Source organism: Capricornis sumatraensis, chromosome X (genome assembly GCF_032405125.1).
Source record: "Capricornis sumatraensis isolate serow.1 chromosome X, serow.2, whole genome shotgun sequence".
In the NCBI taxonomy this organism is placed as follows: Eukaryota; Metazoa; Chordata; class Mammalia; order Artiodactyla; family Bovidae; genus Capricornis; species Capricornis sumatraensis.
In genome coordinates, this window is record NC_091092.1 from 44,545,236 (window position 1) to 44,571,954 (window position 26,719).

Below are 26,719 nucleotides of genomic sequence, written 5' to 3' on the forward strand. Positions count from 1 at the left end.
CTCCCGCATTGCAGGCAGATGCTTTCCCATCTGAGCCACCAGGGAAGCCTGAAATGATATAGGGTATCAGTAAATAAAAGTAAGATGAAAATGTCAGGCTAGATTGCATGATTCCATGAAGTTAGCAGTAAAGAAATGGAGAATGTACAGGCAGAATAACTTTCTGTTTTAGGATTATAACCTTTAATAAAAGGTCATTTAAAGTTTGATCATGTGATTTTTGTATTTTTGTTTTTAGGAAAACAAACAGATCAGGTGGGGTTCTAGGTGGGATTATATTTTGATGTCCATGTCTCATACCAGAATTCAGTGGTTTAGGTAAGCACTTTATGAATTAAAGAGTAAGTAGCTTCATGGTGGGAAATGTATATATACACACACACATATATATGCATATGTATATTTTAAAAATTATTTTGTTACCAGAGATTATCTTTTGTTCCTTCCAGTTTTATTGAGAAATAATTGACATATAGTAGTATAAGTTTAAAGTGTGCAGCATAATGATATGACTTGCATTGATGACCACACTAAGTTTAGTGAGTATCAGTGATCTCCTATAGATACAAAATGAAAGAAATGTAAAAAATTTCCCCTCAGTGATGAAAACTCTTAGTATTTACAGTCTTAACTACTTTCAGTATAACATACATTAGTGTTAATTATATTTATCACATTGTACATTATATCTCTAGTACTTATTTATTTTACAACTGCAAGTTTGTACCTTTTAATTACTTCACCCAATTCCCTTTCCCCCAACCCCCTATCAGAGATGATCTTGAGTGACAGTTTTTCTTCTCTCTGGCTAATTTCTCCTCTTCTCCTCCCCCACTTCTCTACATACACAAAGAGAAACAAAAAGGAAAATCTGTTGTAAATATACTAATGTTTATGCTCAAGGGAAAGAGAAGGCTGAGATGTCCAAGAGATAGCATGTCTGCGTGTAAAGAGTAATACATGCTGGGAAGTAGGCAAGATAGGACTGCGATAGTGGACCCTGTGCAGAAGATGGAAGGAAAACAAGACAGATGCTTTCATTTGTGGGGTCAGAAAGTCTGAACAAAGTAGAGTGTAGGAAAAGCAGTAACCAGCTGGGGTGGAGGAAGGTAAAGATGTCATGGAACACTGGGAAGAGAGCAGAGAAAGATGAAAAGATTACAGATGAGAAACCAAAGCACTGCAAGTGGTCATTTAGTCAAGGCAAGTCATTTAGATGAGACAATTGTGTGGAGATAATCTGTGAGTGAAGGTCGATTCATTCTCCAGGTGTTTTTTTTCATCCCTATTAGGATGCCAAGCACTAGGGGAGGTGGTCAGACATGGCAGTGAATAAGGCACACAGGCTTCTGCTTGCAGGAAGCTTACATTCTAGTGGATTCACAGTGAAGGGACTTGATTCCTCAGGAATCTTCAACAGGGTCAAACCACAGCATTAGAAGTCCTTCATGACTGTAGAAGGAATAGTTTCAACATGAAACTGAAGGATGGACCAACTGAGAATGTGATGATTGAGGCTTTCCTAAAGTGCTGACAGCGAGCATAGGATCTTCAGTTAGTAACTTAGGAGACTGATCAGAGAAGCTGATGAGAAATAGATGAAACTGTACTTCTCCCCCTTCATCTCTTATAATAAAGCAGTTTTGGATGGAAGAAGACTATAAAGGTAAAGATGAAAGTAAGGAAGGGTATAATTCTATGAGTATGGTCTTCTGAGGTGATGATTTTCCTTATACGGCCATTGCCTTTGTTTTTTAAAAAAAATATTTTATTTCGGGATGGAGGACACATGTACACCCATGGCTGATTCATTTCAATATATGGCAGAAACCACCACAATATTGTAAAGTAATTAGCCTCCAAGTAAAATTAATTAATTAAAGAAATATTTTATTGGTGTATAGTTGCTTTACAATATTGAGGTAGTTTCTGCTGTACAGCAGAGTGAATCAGCTATGTGTTTACATATATCCCTTCTTTTTTGGATTTCCTTCCCGTTTAGGTCACCACAGAGCACTGAGTAGGGTTCCCTGAGCTAACAGTAGGTTCTCATTAGTTATCTCCTTTATTTTTTAAAATTTCATTTTATTGAAGTATAGTTGATTTACAATGCTATTGCCTTTAAAGTGAGAATAGCTCCCATTCTCCTCCTCCTCCTATTTCTATCCTCACTCTTCCTTCTCCTCTACCTCCTTCTCCTCCTCATTATAATGATCATATCTTAACTTTTCTAGAAAATCTTTGTTGGGGCAATAGTCCATGTCCCATTTTGTTACACCCCCAAGGAGTCTCTTCAAGTAAAATTTATTTAAATAGTTTCTTTAAAGGGGTCATGAAAGGAAAGGGCATCCAGATCAATGGTGGGGCTAATCTCTAGTATTAATATTTATGATATAACAATAAATATACTTTAGTTTCTGTCTTGAGCTAATTTACTTATGACATTTAGCAAACATTTTAGACATCTTAGCGGCATTTTTCTACAACAGTGCTGGTCTTTTCAGAGATTCTGGTGAAACTTTTAAAAATGTGTCCAGATTTGGCTGGGTGGTGGGATGGCTGAAGGTCTTGGTTTTCATTTGGACATAATTTTTAAGATTCAGTTTTGGAACCAGTAAGAGCTGGTCCATGGGATCTTTACCCTGAAACTTGATAAAGACTTGATAAAGTTAAAAGCCTCGATCCATCTAAGGATCCACCTAAGGACAGTCAGCCAGTCATCAATTTAACCTTGACTCCTGGTCTTCCATTCTCAGTTTCATGTTCTGAAACTAAGTTTATGTTCCTGATCTTTTTCATTTCCCCTTGTTTATTTTTGGGAATGTACTCTTAAAAAGTTGTAAAATAACCTTAAGAATAGTGTTGCTTCTATTGCTTAATTGGAAATGAACTTTTGTGATAGAACTTTAAGTTCATTTAATATATTGAGGTATTATCCAAATGTATTAGCCTTTGATCCAAATTTAACTTTAGAGAACTGATTGACATGATAATTTGAATGTCTTTTACATGTGCACGGATTTTCGTTTTTACTGTTCAAATAAGAAATCTGAGGTTTAACTTCTATTTTTCCTTCTTTCCATTTTCCAGTATCTTGAATTCATTTGTCACTGTGCTCTTCTTAACTGGAATGGTGGCTATGATCATATTAAGAACTCTCCACAAAGATATTATCAGATATAATCAGGTTTGTTTTCCTTTAAATAAAAATGTACATATTTGATTCATGCTTTGCCCAGTTCTCAAGGTTATGTTTCTACTTAGAGTATAGTACCTTGAATACAACACATTTTAATGTCTAGTAATTTTGCATATTGTGCTGAATCAAAGTATAGAGTCTTGTGTAGATTCTTAAAAAGTATAGGTAAGTTTATTAGAGAGTTATTTGCTATCAACTCTTTGGTTATATATCTTTCCATGTTCTGATCTTTCAAAATATCATTATTTAAGATTTTCATTAATTTGGAACATGAGAATATGTACAAAACATTGCAAAATAATACAATTTAGGGCAAATTTAGTTTTATCTAATTTATACTCTTCTGACTCTTATAATCATTTATGTATTGATGAATTTTTAATTTCTATAGAATTAGTTGAATTCTTTTTTGTATGTTAAATCATGTTGCTTTCTCCATGAAAATCAAGCCAGTTGTGTGCTCTACATAATTAACACACTCCAGTGCAAAACTTAGAGAATGGCTCATTTGTATGGCAGGATCACATACCTGCCAGAGACTTACTTTATCCAAAATGAGCCATTAGTTTGTCTTTAGAGGAAAATTAGTTTTCCGCTAACATTCAGAGCTCTTGTAACTTTCTGTCATAATAATCACATACCTGCCAGAGACTTACTTTATCCAAAATGAGCCATTAGTTTGTCTTTAGAGGAAAATTAGTTTTCCGCTAACATTCAGAGCTCTTGTAACTTTCTGTCATAATAACTCCTGTGTTTATTAAAAACACTCCTGTGTTTATTAATTCTCTTATGCAGGAAGATATCCAGAAGGATTATGGTTGGAAGCTTGTTCATGGGGATGTATTCAGACCTCCAAGGCATGGAATGTTGCTATCAATTTTACTGGGTCAAGGAACACAAGTTTTGATTATGACATTTATTACTTTATGTGAGTAGGCTCAGATCAATATGTGTCATCTTCAACATTCTGACATAGGTTAAACTTCGATTCATGTGTACAAAAGAACTTTGAAAATTCCACCCTAAAGTTTAAGGAAATGTGTAGTTTATAGTGTATTTTAATGAGTATTTGTAGTATATTTAAAATAAAGTTTGTATTTTAAGGATATGAGTCTGAATATGTTCCTATATCAAGGACCTTTCATAGTTTCTTCAGTTCTGAATAACTTATTGTAATGTCCAATATACATGTTCCTTGCTTTGCATGTAGGTAGATCATATTTTAGGTGGGCTCAGGGAATTATAATTCAGAGATTAGGATTTTGAAATGCTAAGGCAAGCCCAAGTGCTGGTCTTGAAATGTGTAAATGAAGTGGCATCGTTAGTAGGCTTACAATGGCTGATGAACTCTCTCTGCCTTCATTATCAGCCAAGAGTAGAGTTAGTCAGTTTTTGATAACCAGAGTGGGGATTTTCACAAACAAAGCTTCTGTGAACAAATGGCTTTTGGGGTGTTTCAGATGTCAGTGATAACCTCTAAATTTAGCTTTTAAAGTTATGTTTTCCTGAGACCAAGTCTCACTGTGATGTTTTTCCCCCCTTACCTTGAATAAAAGGAAACAGAAGGAAATTTTTGTGGGGAAAAATGATTTGCTCTTTAGGGAGTGGCTACTGGAGTAGGGAAAGGGAAGATCTCTTTGATTTAAAATAATATAATTAATGATTTAAACAAGGAGGTTAAAGACTAAATTGAAAACAAGTTTGCCTTGTATGGGATCAGACTTTTCATTAAGAACAGATTGTCAAAAAATTAGCTAAGTAAGTAACATCAGAGAATTTCCCTGTATGCTGTTTCATAAAAATGTCTTAATAAGGTGTCTTTAATATATTATAAAGCCTTTTGTGTTTTGAGGCTATTATTGTCACTGGTTTGATATTTCTTCTTTGTGCTTGTAGTTCTTGCCTGCCTTGGTTTCCTTTCTCCTGCTAATCGTGGTGCTTTAATGACCTGTTCTGTTGTATTATGGGTCCTTATGGGAGCATTTGCTGGATACGTGTCTGCTAAGGTGTACAAGTGTAAGCATTACTATTATTATTCCAAGTTGGTGTGTTAAATATAGAAATTAAAAAGCTTGAAAATTAAAAAAATTGCATCAGGAATTTTAGCTGACCTAACAAAATATAATTGTGTCTTCATTCCTGTAAAATATTTGTAAAGAGGACTAAATCTAGTTGCCCTAGTAATTATTCTGTCCTTTACTTCCTCAGCATTTAGAGGTCTGAAGTGGAAGACAAATTTCTTGCTGACGGCACTGCTGTGTCCTGGGTTAGTATCTCATGTTCTCTTTTCTCTACACAATTATAATCTTTCTTATACTTACCTTGGAAAAATTATCGTACATAATAATGAAGAGTAGAATGGAGGTGAGTGACCACTGTTTTTTCTGTGGCTGCAGCATTCTTTTCTTGATATATTTGCATTCTTTTCATCTTTTTGTACATCTTAACCCTTAGTACAAAGAGATGGTGATGGTGCTGCAGTATTCAATTTTGATCTTTGTTTTTGAAGCAGGTTTTATAAATGCTCATCTCAGTTATGCATCTTGCCTTATATATCATGTTAGAGTGGCAGCTTATATACCACATTGTGTTATTCTTCTTGTCTCTGCCTTCTGTGATTATTTCTTCCTGTCTCACCTAGTTACGCAGTGTCATTAGTGACTGCAGACCGTGGGCAGAGTCATGGTCAGAGAGAGAGTCAGGGTGGTGCTGCACAGTGGCCCTTAGGGAGCTCATCTGGTCCCCTAATTCTGAAGATGCAGAATCAACATGTTCAAGGTCATACGTGAAGTCAGTAATGGAGCTCAGGCTATATATTGGCTTGGCCAAAAAGTTAATTTGGGTTTTTCCATCTTATGGAAAAGCCTGAGTGAACTTTTTGGCTAACCCAATATCCCTGACCAGTGCTCTTCCCATAATGCCTCACCAATAAGGTACTGACTCATTTTGAGTTTTATCTTCAAATTTTTTAATATGTTTTATCTTAGTCAGCTCAGGCTACCATAACAGAATACCATAGACTGGGTGGCTTAAACAACAGCTATTTATTTTCTCACAGTTCTGGAAGCTGGGAAGCCCAAGATCAGGGCATCAACAGGAGATAGGGTCCTGGTGAGTGCTCTCTTCTTAGTCGCTGATGGCTGCCATCTTGATGCATCCTTACATGGCAGAGGAAAAGAGAGACACTGAACTCTACAGCATCTCTTCTTGTAAGGGCACTAATGCCATCATGAAGGCTGCCCACTCATGACCTCATCTAAACCTAATCCCTCTCCCAAGGCCCCATTTCCAAACACCATCACATTAGAGATTAGGGTTCTTAAAAAAAACTTATTTTGTTTTGGGGTATATGTGATTAACAATGTTGTGATAGTTTCAGGTGAACTGTGAAGGAACTCAACCATATATATATGTATCCATTCTCCCTCAAACTCCCCTCCCATTCAGACTGCCACATGACATTGAGCAGAGTAGGGATTAGGATTTTAATATAAGAATTTTGGGGGAAACAATTCAATCCATAGCATGTTTCATTAAAAAAAAATTCCTTGATATGTTCTGGAGGATGGTTTTTTTTTTTTTTTAGAAAATGTCATGGATTATATCTTAATTGTTACACAGAACTTTAAAAAAATTGTGGTTTTTGGCTGCACGGGGACTTCATTGCTGCATGGCTTTCTCTAATTGTGGTGCACAGACTTCTCACTGTGGTGTTTCTTCTGTTGTGGAGCACAGACTCTAGGCGCGTGGGCTCAAAAGTTGTGCCTCATGGGGTTAGTTGCTCCATGGTATGTGAAATCTTCCCAGATTAGGGATCAAAGCCATCTCCCCTGCATTGGCAGGCGGATTCCCAATCACTGAACCACCAGGGAAGTCCTGTTTTGTGGTAATTTAATTTCCATTTGTTGTAAAATTCCCATGTCCTTAGTGCTAGAAGTGTGTCACAATAACGGATATATGTGTGCTCAGTCACTCAGTTGTGTCCGACTCTGTGACTCTATGGACTGTAGCCCACCAGACTTCGCTGTCCATAGGATTTCCCAGGCAAGAATACTGGAGTGGGTAGCCATTTCCTCCTCCAGGGGATCTTCCCGACCCAGGGATCAAAACTGCGTCTCCTGCATCACCTCTCCTGCATCACCTGTGTGGGAGGCAGATTCTTACCACTGAGCCACCTGGGAAGCCCCGACACAATGGTGGAAATTCTATAATGGCAGTTATACATAATAAATTCAGTTGCATTGTATACTAATTAGTGACAAAATGAGAGCAAATGCTCTGTGACTGAGTATAAAGCCATCATCAGTGCAATGCAGTGATAGATGATACATTCAGCAGACTCATAATGTTTTATCTACATGTGGCTTTTCCCCTCAACTCCAGGGAAAGGCTTGAATATTCCAAGTTTGCACATCAAATACTTGTACCACAGAGTTTTTGATTTATTTAAAATAAGGACAATGCACTCCTCTCCCCCTTGCCACCTTGAATAGAGCCATCTGCTTTTTTCTGTAACTCTTTTCAAGGGAACTAGAATGGGTGGTCTTTCCTGAGCTTTAACACCTTTATGTAAGAAAGCAATGTCCTTGACAATATTTCAAGCATTTGTTGCTTCAAGTTCAAGACTCAGATGAATCTGAAATTGAGTAACTTTGGCACAAAAGTGCCATTGTGCAAAAGTCATTATACTGGATTGTAATACAAGGGATATTGCGAGCAAGAACTAGTCAATAAACCATCTACTATTCTCTTCATTATTTAGTTACTCATTCAACTTATTTATTGTATTTTTGAAAATTTTTTTTACTATATTTAATGCATTATGCTAGGCACTGGAGAGGAAATAAATGTAAATCTCTCCTGAAACTGCCTTCATGGCTTCAGATGAATAATAATGGCTTATTTTTCATCAGACAGATGTTCCATCTCATTGTAAAAAGAAGTTACGTCATTAGAATAGAAAATTTAAAAGAATTAGAATATGCTGTGTCACTAAGCTTGATTAACTAAATTGAACAATTAATGTCTGGAAATGAATTAGCATTTTCAGTGCACTATGAGCTGTTTTTATCTTGTTTTCTGTGGGATCAATTTTGAAGAATGTTTTAGACAGAAAAATTTAAAAATTCGAGTGGAAGTCTGTAAAAACATGGCTCAGGGTTACAGGGACTATGAAATGGTTCAGTATCAAACCACAGTTTTATGAAAATATATATATTTTTAATTTGAAAAGCAGCTGTTAACAGTAGTTGTCCCCTAGGTGGGTTGCTGCATGGCTGGGGGACAGTGTGAAGGAGACTGTTTTATACTTATTTTCACTGTTTCTCTGTGTTTCCTTTTACTTTTCACATTGTATACCATATACATGTATTCAGTTCAGTTCAGTTCAGTTCAGTCTCTCAGACATGTCCGACTCTTTGTGACCCCATGAATCACAGCATGCCAGGCCTCCCTGTCCATCACCAACTCCCGGAGTTCACTCAAACTCATGTCCATCGAGTCGGTGATGCCATCCAGCCATCTCATCCTCTGTTGTCCCCTTCTCCTCCTGCCCCCAACCCCTCCCAGCATCAGAGTCTTTTCCAATGAGTCAAGTCTTCACATGAGGTGGCCAAAGTATTGGAGTTTCAGCTTTAGCATCTTTCCTTCCAAAGAAATCCCAGGGCTGATCTCCTTCAGAATGGACTGGTTGGATCTCCTTGCAGTCCAAGGGACTCTCAAGAGTCTTCTCCAACACCACAGTTTAAAAGCATCAATTCTTCGGCACTCAGCTTTCTTCACAGTCCAACTCTCACATCCATACATGACCACAGGAAAAACCATAGCCTTGACTAGACGGACCTTTGTTGGCAAAGTAATGTCTCTGCTTTTCAATATTCTATCTAGGTTGGTCATAACTTTTCTTCCAAGGAGCAAGCGTCTTTTAATTTCATGGCTGCAGTTACCATCTGGAGTGATTTTGGAGCCCCAAAAAATAAAGTCTGACACTGTCTCCACTGTTTCCCCATCTATTTCCTATGAAGTGATGGGACCAGATGCCATGATCTTCATTTTCTGGATGTTGAGCTTTGAGCCAACTTTTTCGCTTTCCTCTTTCACTTTCATCAAGAGGCTTTTTAGCTCCTCTTCACTTTCTGCCATAAGGGTGGTGTTATCTGCATATCTGAGGTTATTGATATTTCTCCTGGCAATCTTGATTCTAGCTTGTGCTTCTTCCAGCCCAGTATTTCTCATGATGTACTCTGCATGTAAGTTAAATAAGCAGGGTGACAATATACAGCCTTGACATACTCTTTTTCCTATTTGGAACCAGTCTGTTGTTGCATGTCCAGTTCTAACTGTTGCTTCCTGACCTCCATTTAGGTTTCTCAAGAGGCAGGTCAGGTGGTCTGGTATTCTCATCTCTTTCAGAATTTTCCACAGTTTATTGTCATCCACACAGTCAAAGGCTTTGGCATAGACAATAAAGCAGAAATAGATGTTTTTCTGGAACTCTCTTGCTTTCTCAATGATCCAGCGGATGTTGGCAATTTGATATCTGGTTCCTCTACCTTTTCTAAAACCAACTTGAGCATCTAGAAGTTCACAGTTCACGTATTGCTGAAGCCTGGCTTGGAGAATTTTGAGCATTACTTTACTAGCGTGTGAGATGAGTGCAATTGTGCAGTAGTTTGAGCATTCTTTGGCATTGCTTTTCTTTGGAATTGGAATGAAAACGGACCTTTTCCAGTCCTGTGGCCACTGCTGAGTTTTCCAAATGTGCTGGCATATTGAGTGCAGCACTTTCACAGGATCATCTTTCAGGATTTGAAATAGCTCAACTGGAATTCCATCCCCTCCACTAGCTTTGTTCATAGTGATGCTTTCTAAGGCCCACTTGACTTCACATTGAGGATGTCTGGCTCTAGGTGAGTGATCATACCATTGTGATTATCAAGAGGTTTAGGGGCTTTCTTAGGTAGATGAGAGGGAGAATCTTAAGGTACTGGGATTCTTATTTGTTAAAGTGTGTTAAGTTGAAAGAGACTTTCAGTGCCTCATGGTAAGGACATGGACAATGTAAAAATGGTTTTGAATTTAAATGGAGAAGCAGTTCAATTAATGAGCATACACTTCCTAAGAGAAATTTAAAAGAGTAAAATTATTAAATGATGTCATTTTGCTGCATGTAGCCCCAAAAGTGGTAGGTAAGAAAGGGAAGAGTCAGCAGAGGTTGATGGGCATGTACCCAAACTTTAAAATTAGAAGAAGGAAGGTTGAATTTAGTACTCAGTATTAGCTAAGTGACTTTGGATAAGTCCTATAACCTTTCTGATTGTCCATTTCCTTGTGTGTAATGCTTGTGTCACAGAGTCATTTAGAAAAGTAAATGAGCTAATGGGTTGTGAAATTGTTTTGTGAACTACAAAGCGTTTTTGGTCACTCTCTTCTTCTGTGTTCGTGCTGTTTTATATCTATTATCTGCTATAGTATTTCCTATGTTGTAACTTGTTTATCTCTGTCCCCCACTAGACTGAGCTTTTTCAGAGCAAGGATTTTTGTTTTATTTATCTTGGAACACCAGGGCCTAACTCTTAGGTACTCAATAACTGTTTGATGAATGTGTGAATAAATGTTTCAAGTAGGAGATGGACCCAGGTGACCTCTTAAGTTTCCTTCTAGTTTTGCTATTTAAGATTCTATGAAAAGGTCTAGAAATAATTAGACATCAACAAAGGAAGAAATACTTAGAATATAAAAACATGAAATGGAAGGACAGTTACAGAATTGTTAAACACATATTAGCATTCTAGAGTGTACTTTCAAAAGGGAAATCGTTAAGATGGGTTAATTGAGTTTATATATAAGAAAGAAGGTTATGATTTGTCAACTGAGAAGTAATTTTTCTGGCTATGGAAAGATAACAGCTAAAATGAATCTTTCCAAAGCTAGAAAATGTGGCAGAGGAATATTGCGGCTCAACAAATTCATTAGAGCAGAAAGGTATTAAAAAAACATTTGAGGAAGTATGGTTAAATCATGGGAAACTAAACTCCCTTATTGAGAAGCCAGAAACTGATGAGACGTAAGGTGGAGGTTTTATTGTTGTACATGCTGTTGTTTGAAAGGACTGGAAGCTATATCTCCAACAGGAGCAAAGTATGAGCCTTTAAAGAGCAGAATAGATATGCCTACTGAAAAAAGTGTTAATAGAAGAGTCTGTAAATGCGAGGAGGAAAGGTGAAGTAGAAATGGTAAAATGAAAGAATAAATGAATAAAAAAATAATAAAAGAATAAAATGAAAGAAGGTTTAGAAAGGACAAAATCACTTATAATGAGGGATGGGGAAGGATCCAAAACAATGATCCTAAGTAAGAAATTGAAAATAGATGGAAAATATGAAAGAAGCCTTAAAATACTAGAACTGGAATGGGCCTTCAGAGAATTTACAACTGAAGACTGAAATCAGAGATTCTGTAAACAGTAGACCTCAAAGCCTAACCTGGTGCAGCATCAAGTGGCTGTCACCACATCCCCTGTCTCTGATCTTTGGCAAAATGTTTTGGGGAGGAGAAGGTAGATGCGATTGGTCTGGTTGGTTCCTACTGTAGAGGCTTTGTTATAGCACAGTGGGATGGAGAAAGCTTGCTGTTAAAACACACACACACACACACACACACACACACATCTGAGTAAGAATTCCAGCTCTGCCTCTTTTCAGCTGTTTGATCGTCAGCAAATTACTATCCCTAAAAGATATTCAGAAAGAACTCTATCCATGTAACTTCTGTTTTACATTTACCTGGGTTGATTGTTAATTTTCCTTTTTTTTTTTTCTTGCCTGTTCTTCATTTCTTTTTCTTTTTAAACTGCTTTCTAAGACATTTCATCAGCTTTATCTTCCAACCCTTTTACTAAGGTTTAAATTCACCTTGTCATTTTTTTAAAAAATTGGAGTATAGTTGATTTATAGTGTGTTAGTTTCAGGTATACAAAATAGTGATTCAGTTATATGTGTATATATACATATATATGTTCTTTTTCAAAGTTATTTCCATATAGATTATTATAAAATATTGAGTATCATTTCCTGTGCTATACAGTAGGTCCTTGCTGATTATCTATTTTATATATAGTAGTGTGTATATATGGGCTTCCCAGGTGGCGTTAGTGGTAAAGAACCTGTCTACCAATGCAGGAGACACAGGAGACACGGGTTCAATCCCTGGGTTGGGAAGATCCCCAGGAGGAGGAAATGGCAACTCACTTCACTATTCTTGCCTGGAAAAATTCCATGGACAGAGAGGCCTGGTGGGCTACATATGTTAATCCCTACCTCCTGATTTATTCCTCTCCTCCCTTTTCCTTCCCTGATAGCTGAGTTGGTAAGGCATCCACCTGCAATGCCAGAGACCCTGGTTCGATTCCTGGGTCAGGAAGACCCGCTGGAGAAGGGATCGGCTACCCACTCCAGTATTCTTGTGCTTCCCTGGTGGCTCAGCTGGTAAAGAATCTGCCTGCAATGTGGAGACCTGGGTTTGATCCCTGGGTTGGGAAGATCCCCTGGAGAAGGGAAAGGCTACCCACTCCAGTATTCTGGCCTCGAGAATTCCATGGACTGTATAGTCCATGGGGTCTCAAAGAGTCGGACACCACTGAGCAACTTTCACTTCACTTTCCCCTTTGATAACCATACGTTTATTTTCTATGTCTGTCTCTTTCCATTTTGTAAATAAGTTTATTTATTTATTTATTTTTAGATTTCCCATACAAGTGCCTCTCGTCATACTTTTAATTCCTAAGACCTCTTCTAGGAAATTTCCTGGCAGCCCAGTGGTTAGGGTTCTGTGCTTCTGTTGCACGGGGCTGGATCCCTGGTCAGGGAAGCTAAGATGCCGCAAGTCCTGTGGTACAGCTGACACAAAAACAAAAACACGATAAGAACAACAGCAAGAACTCTTCTATTTTCTCAAAAGTCTTCTAAAATTTCCTCTTCCTGTCTCATGGCTGCAATGTCTCCTTTAATTTCTCTGAGGATCTTAAATTGTCTTGGTAAAATTTTTCCCTGAGCTTCAGGAATCTTCTCTAAGGAACTAACTCTCCTGTCTTCTGCAGGGGTCGTAAAATGACGTTGTTTGGTTCTGCAGAGTTGGGGGATGGGAGACAGAATCTGCAGGTATGTCAACATCTCAGGCTGACTTTGAACCAGTCCTTCTGGTTTTAGCTACTCCTTCATCCCTATCTGTAGAGGTACCTGGCACCACAAATTCCCAAGCCTTTTTGGAGCTCTGTGCTATAAACTGAGTTGCCTCTCAGCTTTTTTACTGATGACTTAGGATACAGATTTGTACTCCAACTAACTCGGTTACTATTTGTCTGCTCTCTGGTTCCAAACTTTGCTGCTAATGTCTTCTCCCCTTTACAACATCCCTCCATCCTTATGCCTTTAAAAAATTCTTTTGCTATAATTGTATCAGGGTTTTGATGAGGGAGCAGAACTAAATATGCATTCAATGTGCCATCTTTAACCCAAAGTCTTTTAATTCTTCATGTCTTTTGTATCCATTCTTTACATTTTAACCATCATCACATTGTACAGATTCTTAACACTTTATATCTAGTCTCCTTGCCTCTAGTATCTCCTCCCTTAGATTTGTCCTTTGGGATGCTGTAGATTCACCTCTCCGGAAAATTGCATGGAATACCTCACAGCTTTGAGTGTAAAAACCCTTCAGTTGCTTCCTAGTGTTGACAGGATAAAGTCTATATTCCTTAACTGGACATTCAAAGCCTTCCACAATCTAACTTCTGCCCATCTTTTCAACCTCATCATTTAGGCTTTCAGAAACACTCACAGGACTTCCCTGGTGGTCCAGTAGTTAAGATTCCATGCTCCCAACGCAGGGGGCCTAGGTTCAATCCCTGATTAGGGAACTAGATCCCACATGCAGCAACTGAGACCCAGCGTAGCCAAATAAATAAATGTTAAGAAAGAGGAAGGGATGAATCCCTGTCAGAAACACTCACATCCGCACCACTGATACCCATATTTACCTGTAGCTGTGATTAAACTTGTCTGGAACATCTACAGGCATAGTAGCTGGGCTTGCCTGGTGATTTATCCGTTAGACTTAGGGGCTGACCTGCTAATTTTGAATGGCTAATTTAAACACTTTGTTTTATTTTTTGGGAAAATTTAAATCATTTTATTGTAAAATTTATACAAAATAAACCATAAGCACACAGTTGAACTTTAAACAGAATTAAACCAGTCCATAAAACATTTCAAATAAAAAAGTAATAAAAACCTTATCAGCTCATTTGAAATTATTCCTCTTTAGACACATGATGGTTTATTTCCTAGATTTAAAATAGTGATCTCCATTACACTTAGTTAGGCTGTAAAATATTAAATACTACTTTTAAATTATGGAAGTATAACACATTTACAGGAGACTTGGAAAATACAAAACAAAGTTATATGTAGTTCCACTATATATTACAATTATTTTTTAAGTAGATAAATTAAGATTTTTAGGGGAAGTTTCAAAATCAAACTCTAAAACATTAATAGAATGAATAGACAGAAAAGTAGAAGGACATAGTAGACCTGAAAAGCACTATGAACCAATTCAACATAATTAAGATTTATACAGTTTTCACACAGCAGCAGGACACAAATTCTATTCAAGTTCCATAGACTATAAGCCAGGAGACACTGGAACATATCCAGGGACATAAAGTGCGAAAATTTCATGGTCTAAAGGTATTGAAATCATGCAGAGAAAAAACAGATTCTTATACTCAAGGATTAACAAATATTTGCAAATTGATCACCAAAATCTTTGTCAACAAAATTGTAAATCCAGAGTACAAAAATCTACTTGAAATAATCTAACCAAATACTAAATTACTGAAATGAGACTCAGTTTCTGAGGTGTGGTATCAAGAGGAAAAAAATCTTATTTACATACCAGGCTGTATACACAAGTAGGTTTTTGTCAATATACATTAGAAATTTTTTTATTGAAATATAGTTGAATTACAGTGTTGTGTTAATTTCTGCTGTACAGCAAAGTAATTCAGTCACACACACACACACAGGTTTGGCCGAAAAGTTTGTTCAGATTTTTCCATAACATCTTAAATTCTTTTCATATTCTTTTTCCATTATGGTTATCACAGGATATTGAATATAGTCCTCTGTGCTATACAGTAGGACCTTGTTGTTTATTCATTCTGTATATACCAGTTTGCATCTGCTAATCCCCAAACTCCCACTCCTACCGTCTCTCACCCCCACTTTGGCAAATATACTCTTTAAAAAAAAATCAAACTGGCCACCATTCCCCAAAATGCTTCTTACACTTTGCTGGAATTTAAAAGGACTTTTAATAACTTTGAGCCCTATCTGCACTACATGTGAAACAGCTTTTAAGATTTCTCTACCTCCTGTACTGAAGGTCAAAAAAAAGCTGAAAATGTCTGCATGATAGTAAACATTTCCCCCACCACTTAGAGTTATTAATAGAAATTGTATGGCAGAATCTTTGTTAGGAAGGTGCTGAAAAAAAAAAAGAAATGTGTAAGATAATTTTTAATGAACTTCCTTACAGGAAATCATAAAACTCTTAATTTTAAATGAATACTTGTTTGACAAGAAGCTTCATGTAGCCCATTTCAGTCTAGTATTCTAAAATCTGTTTTTAATATATGTATTTTCTTAATTGTGTTTACTCTATTGCATATTGGTTTTCAATGTTATATTATTCCACACCCTATTTATTTTCTTCTAGGCTCTTGAGCTGCAAAGATGAGTGAGATGTAGAAATTATGTCCTGTAATAAATTGCTGTCTTGTTATATATATGGTATTGAGTTTAAGCTCCAACTCAATAACTGGCTTTACACAGAATGATTTAATATTCTTCTAGGGTTTAATGTTCTAACATTCATATCAAGTATGTTTATAACATTTTCCTGAAATTGTAACATTTTCTGATGGTTTTTCTCCCCTAGTGTAGTCTTTGTTGACATCTTCATCATGAATTTAATTCTTTGGATTGAAGGGTCATCATCTGCTATCTCATTTGGTACCTTGATAGGAATCCTTGCATTGTGGTTTGGAATTTCAGTGCCATTAACATTTTTGGGTGCATACATTGGAAGTTCCCAAAAGGTAAACTTTTAAAATACTGCTTTTGACCATTGAATGATGTCTGAAATAATACCTCAGTGTGAATAGACTATACAGGAAATGGAAGATGTACCATTGGAGAAAATGACAAAGAATAATCATTTAGGGATAAAAGATTTTTACAAACTTTAAATGAAAGACAGTACACTTTATTTTTTTTATTTTTTATTTTTTCCTTGGATCAAACCTTTTATTGTTTTTATTTTTATTTATTTATTTATTTTTCGTTATTTTAATTTTTATTTTTACTTTATTTTACTTTACAAAATTGTATTGGTTTTGCCATACATTGACATGAATCCACCACGGGTGTACATGCGATCCCAAACCTGAACCCCACTCCCATCTCCCTCCCCACAACATCCCTCTGGGTCATCCCCGTGCACCTGTATTTCATATTTTATGGGTTGTTTATATTTCCCTCTCTCTCTGATGGGCAAAATTTAAAAGATATATTATAGGGAGGCTGACTTTAAGAAAGTCAGAAAAATGATAAGATTATATAGTTGGGGGAAGAAAGCCAAGATACAATCCAAGAAATGGGTTCTGTTGATGGATTTTTTTTTTCTTTTTTGTTATGGTTTAGCCCAGGATATTGAATATAGTTCCCTGTGTTATACAGTAGGACCTTGTTGTTTATCCATTCTCTGTGTAATAGTTTGTATCTTCTCACCCGGTTTACAGATTTAAAGATAGCCTATTCAACATATAGGGAAAAGGAACAGAATACCAAAAAGACTAAATGAGGCCACACTACAAAAGGGTTGTATTATGAGGACATAGCGTGAATTTGCTGGAGAAGGCAATGGCACCCCACTCCAGTACTCCTGCCTGGAAAATCCCATGGATGGAGGAGCCTGGAAGGCTGCAGTCCATGGGGTCGCTGAGGGTTGGACACGACTGAGCGACTTCACTTTCACTTTTCACTTTCATGCATTGGAGAAGGAAATGGCAGCCCACTCCAGTGTTCTTGCCTGGAGAATCCCAGGGACGGGGGAGCCTGGTGGACTGCTGTCTATGGGGTCACAGAGTTGGATGCAACTGAAGTGACTTAGCAGCAGCAGCAGCAGCGTGAATTTGCATGGGAGAAGTCAGACAAGACAAAACAGGAAGTGGAGTTCCACATAGAGCAGAAAAAGAAAAATTTCTGAAAACTATTGACAAATTTTCAGAGATAAATTATTAGACAAATTCTAAGAGAGAATTTTTTGATGTCATATATTATTTTACATTGAAACAGTCACTAGTAAGTTTTGTCCAATATCTCCCTTGAAATGTGTAAGGAAAGATAAACATCCTTATTGTTTAGCTGTGTCCTATCTAATATGGTGGCCACTCAACAACTATGGTTTTTGAGTACTTGGAATGTGGCTAGTCTGAATTACGTGCTATAAGTGTAAAATACACACTGGTTTTCAACCACTTAGAACAACAACAACAAGAAGAATGTAAAATATCTTGATTAATAATTTTATATCGGTCACAAATGTAAATGATACTATTTGGGCATGTTAGATCATTAGATCAAATAAAATATATCAATAAGTTGATTCCACCTTTTTAAAATGCACCTACTAAGAAACTGGATACTTACTGCATTTGTGGCTTGCATCATAGTATTTCTATTGCACAGCATTGGTCTAGCCTTTGCCCATATAACTGCTCTTGAAAATGTTCAGATTCAAGATTGTGTATTGTGATGCTGTCTGTATAAATTTACTTCGGGTTTATTTCATTCTGATTTTCACTTGATTTATTTTCGAGCAGTTTGACTATCCGGTTAGTACAAACCAGATTCCTCGTCATATTCCTCACCAGGATTTCATTAGAAGACCACTTTTTAGTATCATCATCGGTGGCGTTTTACCTTTTGGTTGTATTTTTATCCAACTATTTTTTATTCTAAATAGCATTTGGTGAGTATCATATCTTCTTTTTAGCTTATTTATTTTTTAATTGAAGGATAATTGTTTACAGAATTTTGTTGTTTTCTGTCAAGCATCAACATGAATCAGCCATAGGTATTCATATCTTCTTAATCTCCAAAATATTAATTTTTAATAAATTAATTTTCCTATATGTCGAGGTCGAATTCTGGTATAGTAAGACTTCATGTACTACCCTGTTTTATCCAGGCAATAGCAATCTGACCCAAGGGAATTTCCTAGGAAACTAAGACTTAATTTACAACATTTTAAAGTCACTTTTGGATGGAAATGTCTATAAAGGTTTCCTTTTTGAAAATTAATAGCCTCTTTTTAATCCTTTCCAGGTGACTTAGAAAAGTTGGTCTCAAACCATACTTCTCTGAGACTTTGCAGGGGGTTGAGTGGAGGTGTCCCTTGGAGGGAGGTACCTAAAGATGGAATAGAAAGCTCTGATTTGTATCTGTTTTCCATACTGGCCTCCCATGCAAGATTTCATTTATTTTCTCTGCTAAAAATAACATGAATAGCACTGATTTGGGGTCTTCATCTGTACTGAGCTATAAGTAATGGTTTTCTATCTTCCTTTCTGTCAACTGTTAGTTGTGCTGTCAGATGCCTTTTCCTTATAGCCTTCCTCTTTTTATCTGCTACTTTTAATCTGTTGTCATTTAAGAGTCCTAATAACCAATATGGAGCTTCCCAGGTAGCTCAGTTGTAAAGAATCCGCCTGCCAATGCAGGAGGTGTAGGAACCTCAGGTTTGATTCCTGGATCAGGAAGATCCCCCTAGAGGAGGAAATGGCAACCCACTCCAGTATTCTTGCCTGGAGAACCTCATGGGTAGAGGAGCCTGGTGGGCTACAGTCCATGGGGTTGCAAAGAGCTGGAGACAACTGAGCACACACGCACCAATAACCAATATAGAAATGCATGTGAAGTAAGAACCAGTGCTCTCTGATTAAAGTGCTACAGTTTTAGTGCCCCTGCTTTGTGACAGCTTATTTCAGTTGCTCCAAGTCCCTTTTTTTTTTTCTTACTTCCTGATTTTTGACAGCATTTTGGTTTTGGAAGCTGCCAAATGGGATTTACTCTGGAGGAATTTTTAGATTGTGAAAATGCACAATAAAATAAAATGCAGTCACCAATTGTGCATGTTTATAATACTTTGTCCCAAAAGAATCTTCTAGACAAAGCTTTGATGTCCTAGGAAATTAGGTTTAATCATAGACATTAATTGCCCACCTTTTATAAACAGCACTGTGTCAAAGTTGTTTGAAAGATAAGCAGTAAAATCTGTTACCTTGTCAGCAACGAAATATTTAACATGCTGTAAAATAGATTATAGTAACCAAATTTTGCAGATGTTTTTGATGGGAAAGTATTTTTAAAGCAAAACTGAAAGATTATTTGAAGTGTTAGTTGCTCAGTCGTGTCCGACTCTCTTTGTGACCCCATGGGCTGTGGCCCACCAGGCTCCTCTGTCCATGGAATTCTCCAGGCAAGAATACTGGAGTGGGTTGCCATGCCCTTATTCAGGAGATCTTCCTGACCCAGGGATTGAACCTGGGTCTCTCATATTGCAGGCAGATTCTTTACTGTTTGAGCCAAGATTCTTTAGATGATTTAATTTTTGTTTCAATGAGAAACCAGGGTGCTTGTTGTGTACAACTTTGTATATATTTATGAACTCTAGAGATGATTCTTCCCAACCCCCATCCTTCATCCTCACCCCCAGGTGTATATTTTACATGAGGTTTTAAAATGGAATATTGATCAGTTCACCAGTTTCTTCTCTTCATAAGGCTTTTTGAAATGTCTATTTCTTATCCCAGTTTAGTCAGCTTGCTCTATAATAATGAAAGGAATTACTTCATTCCTTTGAAGTTTGGCCTAAATGTAATCTACACACTGATATTTTTAAAGATGCATGTTTCAAAGTAGATTTAATAGAATTATGTGTGTTGTGCTATAAAGACCAATTTGGAGAAGCTACCTGTTAATAGACCTCCAAAGACAAAATTTGATTCTGTGGTTTTCTGTTGTATAATATAGTCGCTGGTATTTATGCCATTTCCGTTTCTAAAGAGAAAACATGTTTTCAAATGTGTATAGAGAAAATTGATGGGTTTCAAGTGAAAACTAAATTATAGGAGCAGGCAAATATTAGTGAGTAGCAATACTGTTTCTGATGAGAGAGAATATGGCCAAATTCTGAAGCTGTGTAGGTGAGGGAATATACATATATATTTGATACTACATGGATACTACATGAATTTGATGATATTACATGAATAGATGAAGTCTGAAATGAAAATCTCAAGGTGAGAAAAGTGTGTGACAGTTTACTGTTTAGAGTTGGATGGATCTTTCTGTGTGTATCCTTAAGTTAAAGCTTATTTTAAAATTGTCATTTTTCTTTTCAGGTCTCATCAGATGTACATCATGTTTGGCTTCCTTTTCTTAGTCTTTATAATTCTTCTGATTACTTGTTCTGAAGCTACCATTCTGCTGTGTTATTTTCACTTGTGTTCTGAGGTAAAGACATAAGAAACTAATACATCTGAAGCTTTCTAAACTTGCATTATTAGAATTAGAAGTCTGTTGAGAAAGGGATTAAACTGTTAACTACATGGTTTCTACAACTTGAGATCACTTTTATATTGTGTTTTCCTAATGACACATTTTGATTTTGATGCAGCTATCAAGTTAATGCTTTTTTAAAAAATTCATTTATTTTAGTTGGACACTAATTACTTTACAATATTGTAGTGGTTTTTGCCATACATTGATATGAATCAGCCATGGGTTTACATGTGTTCCCCATACTGAACCCCTCTCTTACCTCCCTCCCCATCCCATCCCTCTGGATCATCCCAGTGCACCAGCCCTGAGCGCCCTGTCTCATGCATCGAACCTGGACTGGTGATCTGTTTCATATACGATAATATACATGTTTCAATGCTATTCTCTCAGATCTTCCCACCCTCGCCTTCTCCCACAGAGTCCAGAAGACTGTTCTATACATCTGCGTCTCTTTTGCTGTCTTGCATATAGGGTTATATATGCTGTCTTGGATATACCATCTTTCTAAATTCCATATATATGTGCTAGTATACTGTATTGGTGTTTTTCTTTCTGACTTACTTCACTCTGTATAATAGGCTCCAGTTTCATCCACCTCATTAGAACTGATTCAAATGCATTCTTTTTAATGGCTTAGTAATATTCCATTATGTATATGTACCACAGCTTTCTTATCCATTCATCTGCTGATGGATATCTAGGTTGCTTCCATGTCCTGGCTATTATAAACAGTGCTGCAATGAACATTAGGGTACATGTGTCTCTTTCAATTCTGGTTTCCTCGGTGTATGTGCCCAGCAGTGGGATTGCTGGGTCGTATGGCAGTTCTATTTCCAGTTTTTTTAAGGAATCTCCACACTGTTCTCCATAGTGGCTGTACTAGTTTGCATTCCCACCAACAGTGTAAGAGGGTTCCCTTTCTCCACACCCTCTCCAGCATTTATTGTTTCTAGATTTTTGGATGGCAGCCATTGTGACTGGTGTGAGATGGTACCTCATTGTGGTTTTGATTTGCATTTCTCTGATAATGAGTGATGTTGAGCATCCTTTCATGTATTTGTTAGCCATCTGTATGTCTTCTTTGGAGAAATGTTTCTTTAGTTCTTTGGCCCATTTTTTGATTGGGTCATTTATTTTTCTGGAATTGAGCTGTAGGAGTTGCTTGTATATTTTTGAGATTAGTTGTCAGTTGCTTCATTTGCTATTATTTTCTCCCATTCTGAAGGCTGTCTTTTCACCTTGCTTATAGTCTCCTTTGTTGTGCAAAAGCTTTTAAGTTTAATTAGGTCCCATTTTTTTTATTTTTGCTTTTATTTCCAAAACACTGGGAGGTGGGTCATAGAGGATCCTGCTTTGATTTATGTCGGAGGGTGTTTTTCCTGTGTTTTCCTCTAGGAGTTTTATAGTTTCTGGTCTTACATTTAGATCTTTAATCCATTTTGAGTTTATTTTTGTGTATGGTGTTAGAAAGTGTTCTAGTTTCATTCTTTTACAAGTGGTTGACCAGTTTTCCCAGCACCACTTCTTAAAGAGATTGTCTTTTCTCCATTGTATATTCTTGCCTCCTTTGTCAAAGATAAGGTGTCCATAGGTGCGTGGATTTATCTCTGGGCTTCTATTTTGTTCCATTGATCTATATTTCTGTCTTTGTGCCAGTACCATACTGTCTTGATGACTGTAGCTTTGTAGTAGAGCCTGAAGTCAGGCAGGTTGATTCCTCCAGTTCCATTCTTCTTTCTCAAGATTGCTTTAGCTATTCGAGGTTTTTTGTATTTCCATACAAATTGTGAAATTATTTATTCTAGTTCTGTGAAAAATACTGTTGGTAGCTTGATAGGGATTGCATTGAATCTATAGATTGCTTTGGGTAGTATACTCATTGTCACTACATTGATTCTTCCAATCCATGAACTTGGTATATTTCTCCATCTATATGTGTCCTCTTTGATTTCTTTCATTAGTAAGTTAACGCTACTTTGATAGAAAGTTTTCAAGAGAAAGCAGTTTCTCTCTGGCTAGTTACTATAATTTCTGTATAGTATTCAGTTAACATAGGAAAACATAGGGAACTGATTTGATAGTTCTGACATAAAAGATCTGATTTGATGATGTTTTCTTTTTAACAATTAACATTTTCTTGTAGCTTAGGCCAGGATTATATTTTATGGGCTTGAGGTTGCTGCTAAAGGCCCTTTCTCTTTCTTTTTGTTGCCTTTTGGTTACCATGGACATATATAATTCTTTTTACCCAATGCCACCCTCAGTTTTTCCTGATGTCATTTTGAATAACTAAGCTGGTGGTGAATATATTTTCTTAAACCCCCTAGATCCCTCTTATTTTGGTAATTTAATGTGACTTTCTAAAGGTGACAAGAGAGTTTAGGGAATGATTACTATATACATGATGTCTTAGAGCATTTTTTTTCTTGAGCTATAGGAACAAAAGTAAAAGATATATAATTATGTACATATTATACTTAGGTACTCATTCATTCTATGATACATTTGTCATAGGAATTCTGTAACAATCATTAATAAAACATTAATAGGCATAAGATCTAGCTATATATATATATATACACATACATATATTTCTTAGAAAGGTTTGAGTGCCCCCAAAACCACCCACATATTTCATGACTCACTAGAAGGACTCATGAGACTCAGTGTATAGACATCTTCTTGGCTAGGGTTTGTTATAGCAAAAGGATGCACAACAGGATCAGTAAGGGAAAAAGACACAGATGGAACCTGGAAAAAAAAACCCATGTGCAGTCTTCCTGTGTTTTCTCTCCCTCATGAGGGGACACACCCAGCATGCTCCTTCTGCAGCAGTAAAAAATGCAGTAGTATATGTGCAATGTGTCTGCCCAGGAAAGCCCACAAGAGACTCAATAGCCAAGGTTTTTATTGGGAGCTAGTCACACAGGCACACTCTGCCTAACAACTCCAAACTTTCCAGACACTCTAAAGGAAAGCATGTGTTCTCCATGGATCACATAGTTTGTACAGTCTAGGTATAGAAAACCAGTCTTATCAGTCAGGGAATGATTAAATGCTAAATTCCCAAGTATTTTAAGCCAAGAGTCAACCTTGTAAGCAGACCTTCCTAAAGATGGCAACCTCAGACCTGCTATGTTAACTCTTTTCTGCACAGTTTATCCCCTTGGCCCTTGACCTTGGTGCTTTTATGGTACTTTTATTATCAGGAAGGACCCATGGGCAGGGTGAGACTAACCTGATTATTGACCTCTGTCATGCCTCCACAGGTCATGAATTTAGCCAGTTAAAATAATTCCCATTAACCATAAAGGTCTATTTTGAACAAACAAATTTATAAAAAAAGAGATCAGACTTGTGGTTACCAGAGGCAAGGGTTAGGGGGAGGGAGAATTAGATGGAGTTGGTTGAAAGGTACAAACTTGCAGTTATAGGATAAACAAGTACTAGGGATGTAATGTACAGCATGATAAATATAATTGACACTGCTGTGTGCTCTTTATGACTATTGTTAAGATAGTAAATCCTAAGAGTTCTCATCACAAGGAAAAATATATTTTTCTCTATTTCTTTAATTTTGTATCTATATAAGATAATGGATGTTCAGTAAAATTACTGCGATAATCATTTCATGATATGTTAAGTCAAATCATTATATTATACACCTTAAAATTAGACAGTGCTGTATATCAGTTATATCTCAATAAAACTGTAAGGGGGAAAAAAGATCTATCTTAAATTTCTCTACTAACCTTTTTTACCTGAACTGGGGCATCAATTTAGGCCCAGCACAACTCTGGCCAGTAAATTGAAGCTGACGTGAAAGCCTTCCAGGGCTGAAGCAGCGTCTAGAGAGAAAGGATGTGCATATTAGAAGTACAGTCCCTGAGGGCACACATGGTCCCCCTGGAAACCAAGAATTTATCGTTGTGAGGGTGCCCCAAGCAGGATGTACATTAGTCAGACAGTACATATGAAATTAAATTTCTTATGAAACTTCCTTTTATTTCTTTTAATCCATAATCCTATAGAGCCTATTTTATGTTGCCTCTTATAATTACTAACCCATGTATAGTTAGAGTTTCATCTAAAAAGTTGTTTTTTTCTACCTCTTCTCACAGGATTATCATTGGTGGTGGAGAGCCTTTCTTACCAGCAGTTTTACAGCTGTTTATTTTTTTGCTTATGCAGTTTACTATTTCTTCGCCAGACTTAAAATCACAGGCATTGCAAGCACCATTTTGTACTTTGGGTACACGATGATCATGGTCTTGATTTTTTTCCTGTTCACCGGTAAGCACAGAATTACATTTTGTATATTTTGGATTCTCCAAAGAGACTTGGAGATAGCCGTAATATAATAAGCATCAATTAACAATTAATGGAAGGAAGAGGGAACAAAGTCATCATGTTCATTTCTATGCTTTGGGGATAAAAGATTGCAAGGCCTGGGGAGCTGGAGGGACCTTATGTACTTAGCTGCAAGACCATCCCTTGTGAATATTTTTAAACAGTAGGGATGTGTTCCAAAGCACAGTAAGGGTTGTGTGTAATCACTTTCGAATTCCTTCCAGGCATAAAAAATTAACTGACTTGAATAACTTTTAAATTAGTAAAATTAGATTAAGTCAATATACTTAATTATAGGTGAGGAACAAGATGGATACTTCTCAGGATTACTCACTTGGAATTGTTATTTTGGTTCAGATGTGATGGAAATTCTTGTTTAGATGAATGCTTAAAGCAGGTGAAAAAATGGCATGGTTTCTAAAATGATCCCATTGGAGAAATAATGAATTTGGAGAGCTTTATGCCCTTGCCAGCCCAAGGGAGGCAGTGGTCCACTTCTACCTGCCTCACTTTTTAAGTTCTGGTTTTAGCTCAAGTCACATCATTTGTGTAGGTCAGTTTGGAACATTTCAAACATTTTCCTATGCTTTTAACCCTCCAGGTTCAACAAATGTGCAAAAATTAACAATGAAAATTTGTCAGAAATCAAAGCCTTAAGACACAGGCAAATGTTATCTGAGAAACTGGGCATCTTGGTGATGACTTGTTTCTGTCCTTTTTGTGTACCTGCTGCTCTCAACTCTTTAGTAAAGAGAAGACTGTGCAGGCCTCCTCTCATCTCTCAGTTCTATTTAGGAAATTCCCTGGTGGTCCAGTGGTTGAGACTCCACGCTTCCACTTCTACTACAGGGAGCCTGAGTTCCATTCCTGGTTGGGGAACTAAAAAATGAGTTCAGTTTTAAGAAGGCCTAAGAGTGTCTCACTATTCTAGTCTAATGAGGCTCCTCATGTTTGCTTTTGAGGTTTTTAAACTTTTTACTGAAATATGCCTGCAGAAAAATGCACACGTCATAAGTGTGCAGCATTGAACACACTCTGTAACTGACAGCCATGTTAATAAAAAGTACATGATCCACAGACCCAAAGCCTCTGTTGGGCGTCTTTCCACTCATCTTCCCCAAAGGCAACCACCATCCTGACTTTTAACAGCATCAGTTAACTTGTCCTGTTTTTGAATTGTAGGTTAATGGAATCATACAAGATATACTCTTCTATGTCTGGCTTCTTTGAGATCAGGTTTCTTTTCCTCCAGATTGTTTGTGAATTTCACCCATGTTGCTGTGTGTACATGCCATCTCTGGCCACAGTGTCTTGTTTTGGATTTCTCTCCTTGTATGTTACTGGCTTTTATATTTGTGTAATGTGCAGTTGAATGGATTGAGTGCAGTGATTTCAGGCTAATGTTTTCTTCATTACCTAACATTACCTTCATTACCTGACTCAGGCTACTTTTTTCTGGGAGTCTTATATTACCAGCAGCTTC

At 36.9% G+C, this 26,719-nt stretch overlaps 1 protein-coding gene across 1 annotated transcript in view; it reads left to right on the plus strand.

Moving 5' to 3' along the window:
* Window positions 1-26,423, plus strand: part of LOC138071653 (transmembrane 9 superfamily member 2-like) — a 66,823-nt gene extending 40,400 nt beyond the window's left edge. The window contains exons 8-17 of the mRNA XM_068963128.1: window positions 239-318; window positions 3,091-3,211; window positions 3,995-4,127; window positions 5,096-5,215; window positions 5,408-5,465; window positions 16,199-16,358; window positions 18,141-18,292; window positions 20,727-20,838; window positions 25,008-25,179; window positions 26,419-26,423. Of these exons, the coding sequence (XP_068819229.1) occupies window positions 239-318; window positions 3,091-3,211; window positions 3,995-4,127; window positions 5,096-5,215; window positions 5,408-5,465; window positions 16,199-16,358; window positions 18,141-18,292; window positions 20,727-20,838; window positions 25,008-25,179; window positions 26,419-26,423 (1,113 nt within the window). The remainder of the gene's footprint in view (window positions 1-238; window positions 319-3,090; window positions 3,212-3,994; window positions 4,128-5,095; window positions 5,216-5,407; window positions 5,466-16,198; window positions 16,359-18,140; window positions 18,293-20,726; window positions 20,839-25,007; window positions 25,180-26,418) is intronic.
* The last annotated feature ends 296 nt before the right edge of the window (window positions 26,424-26,719 follow it).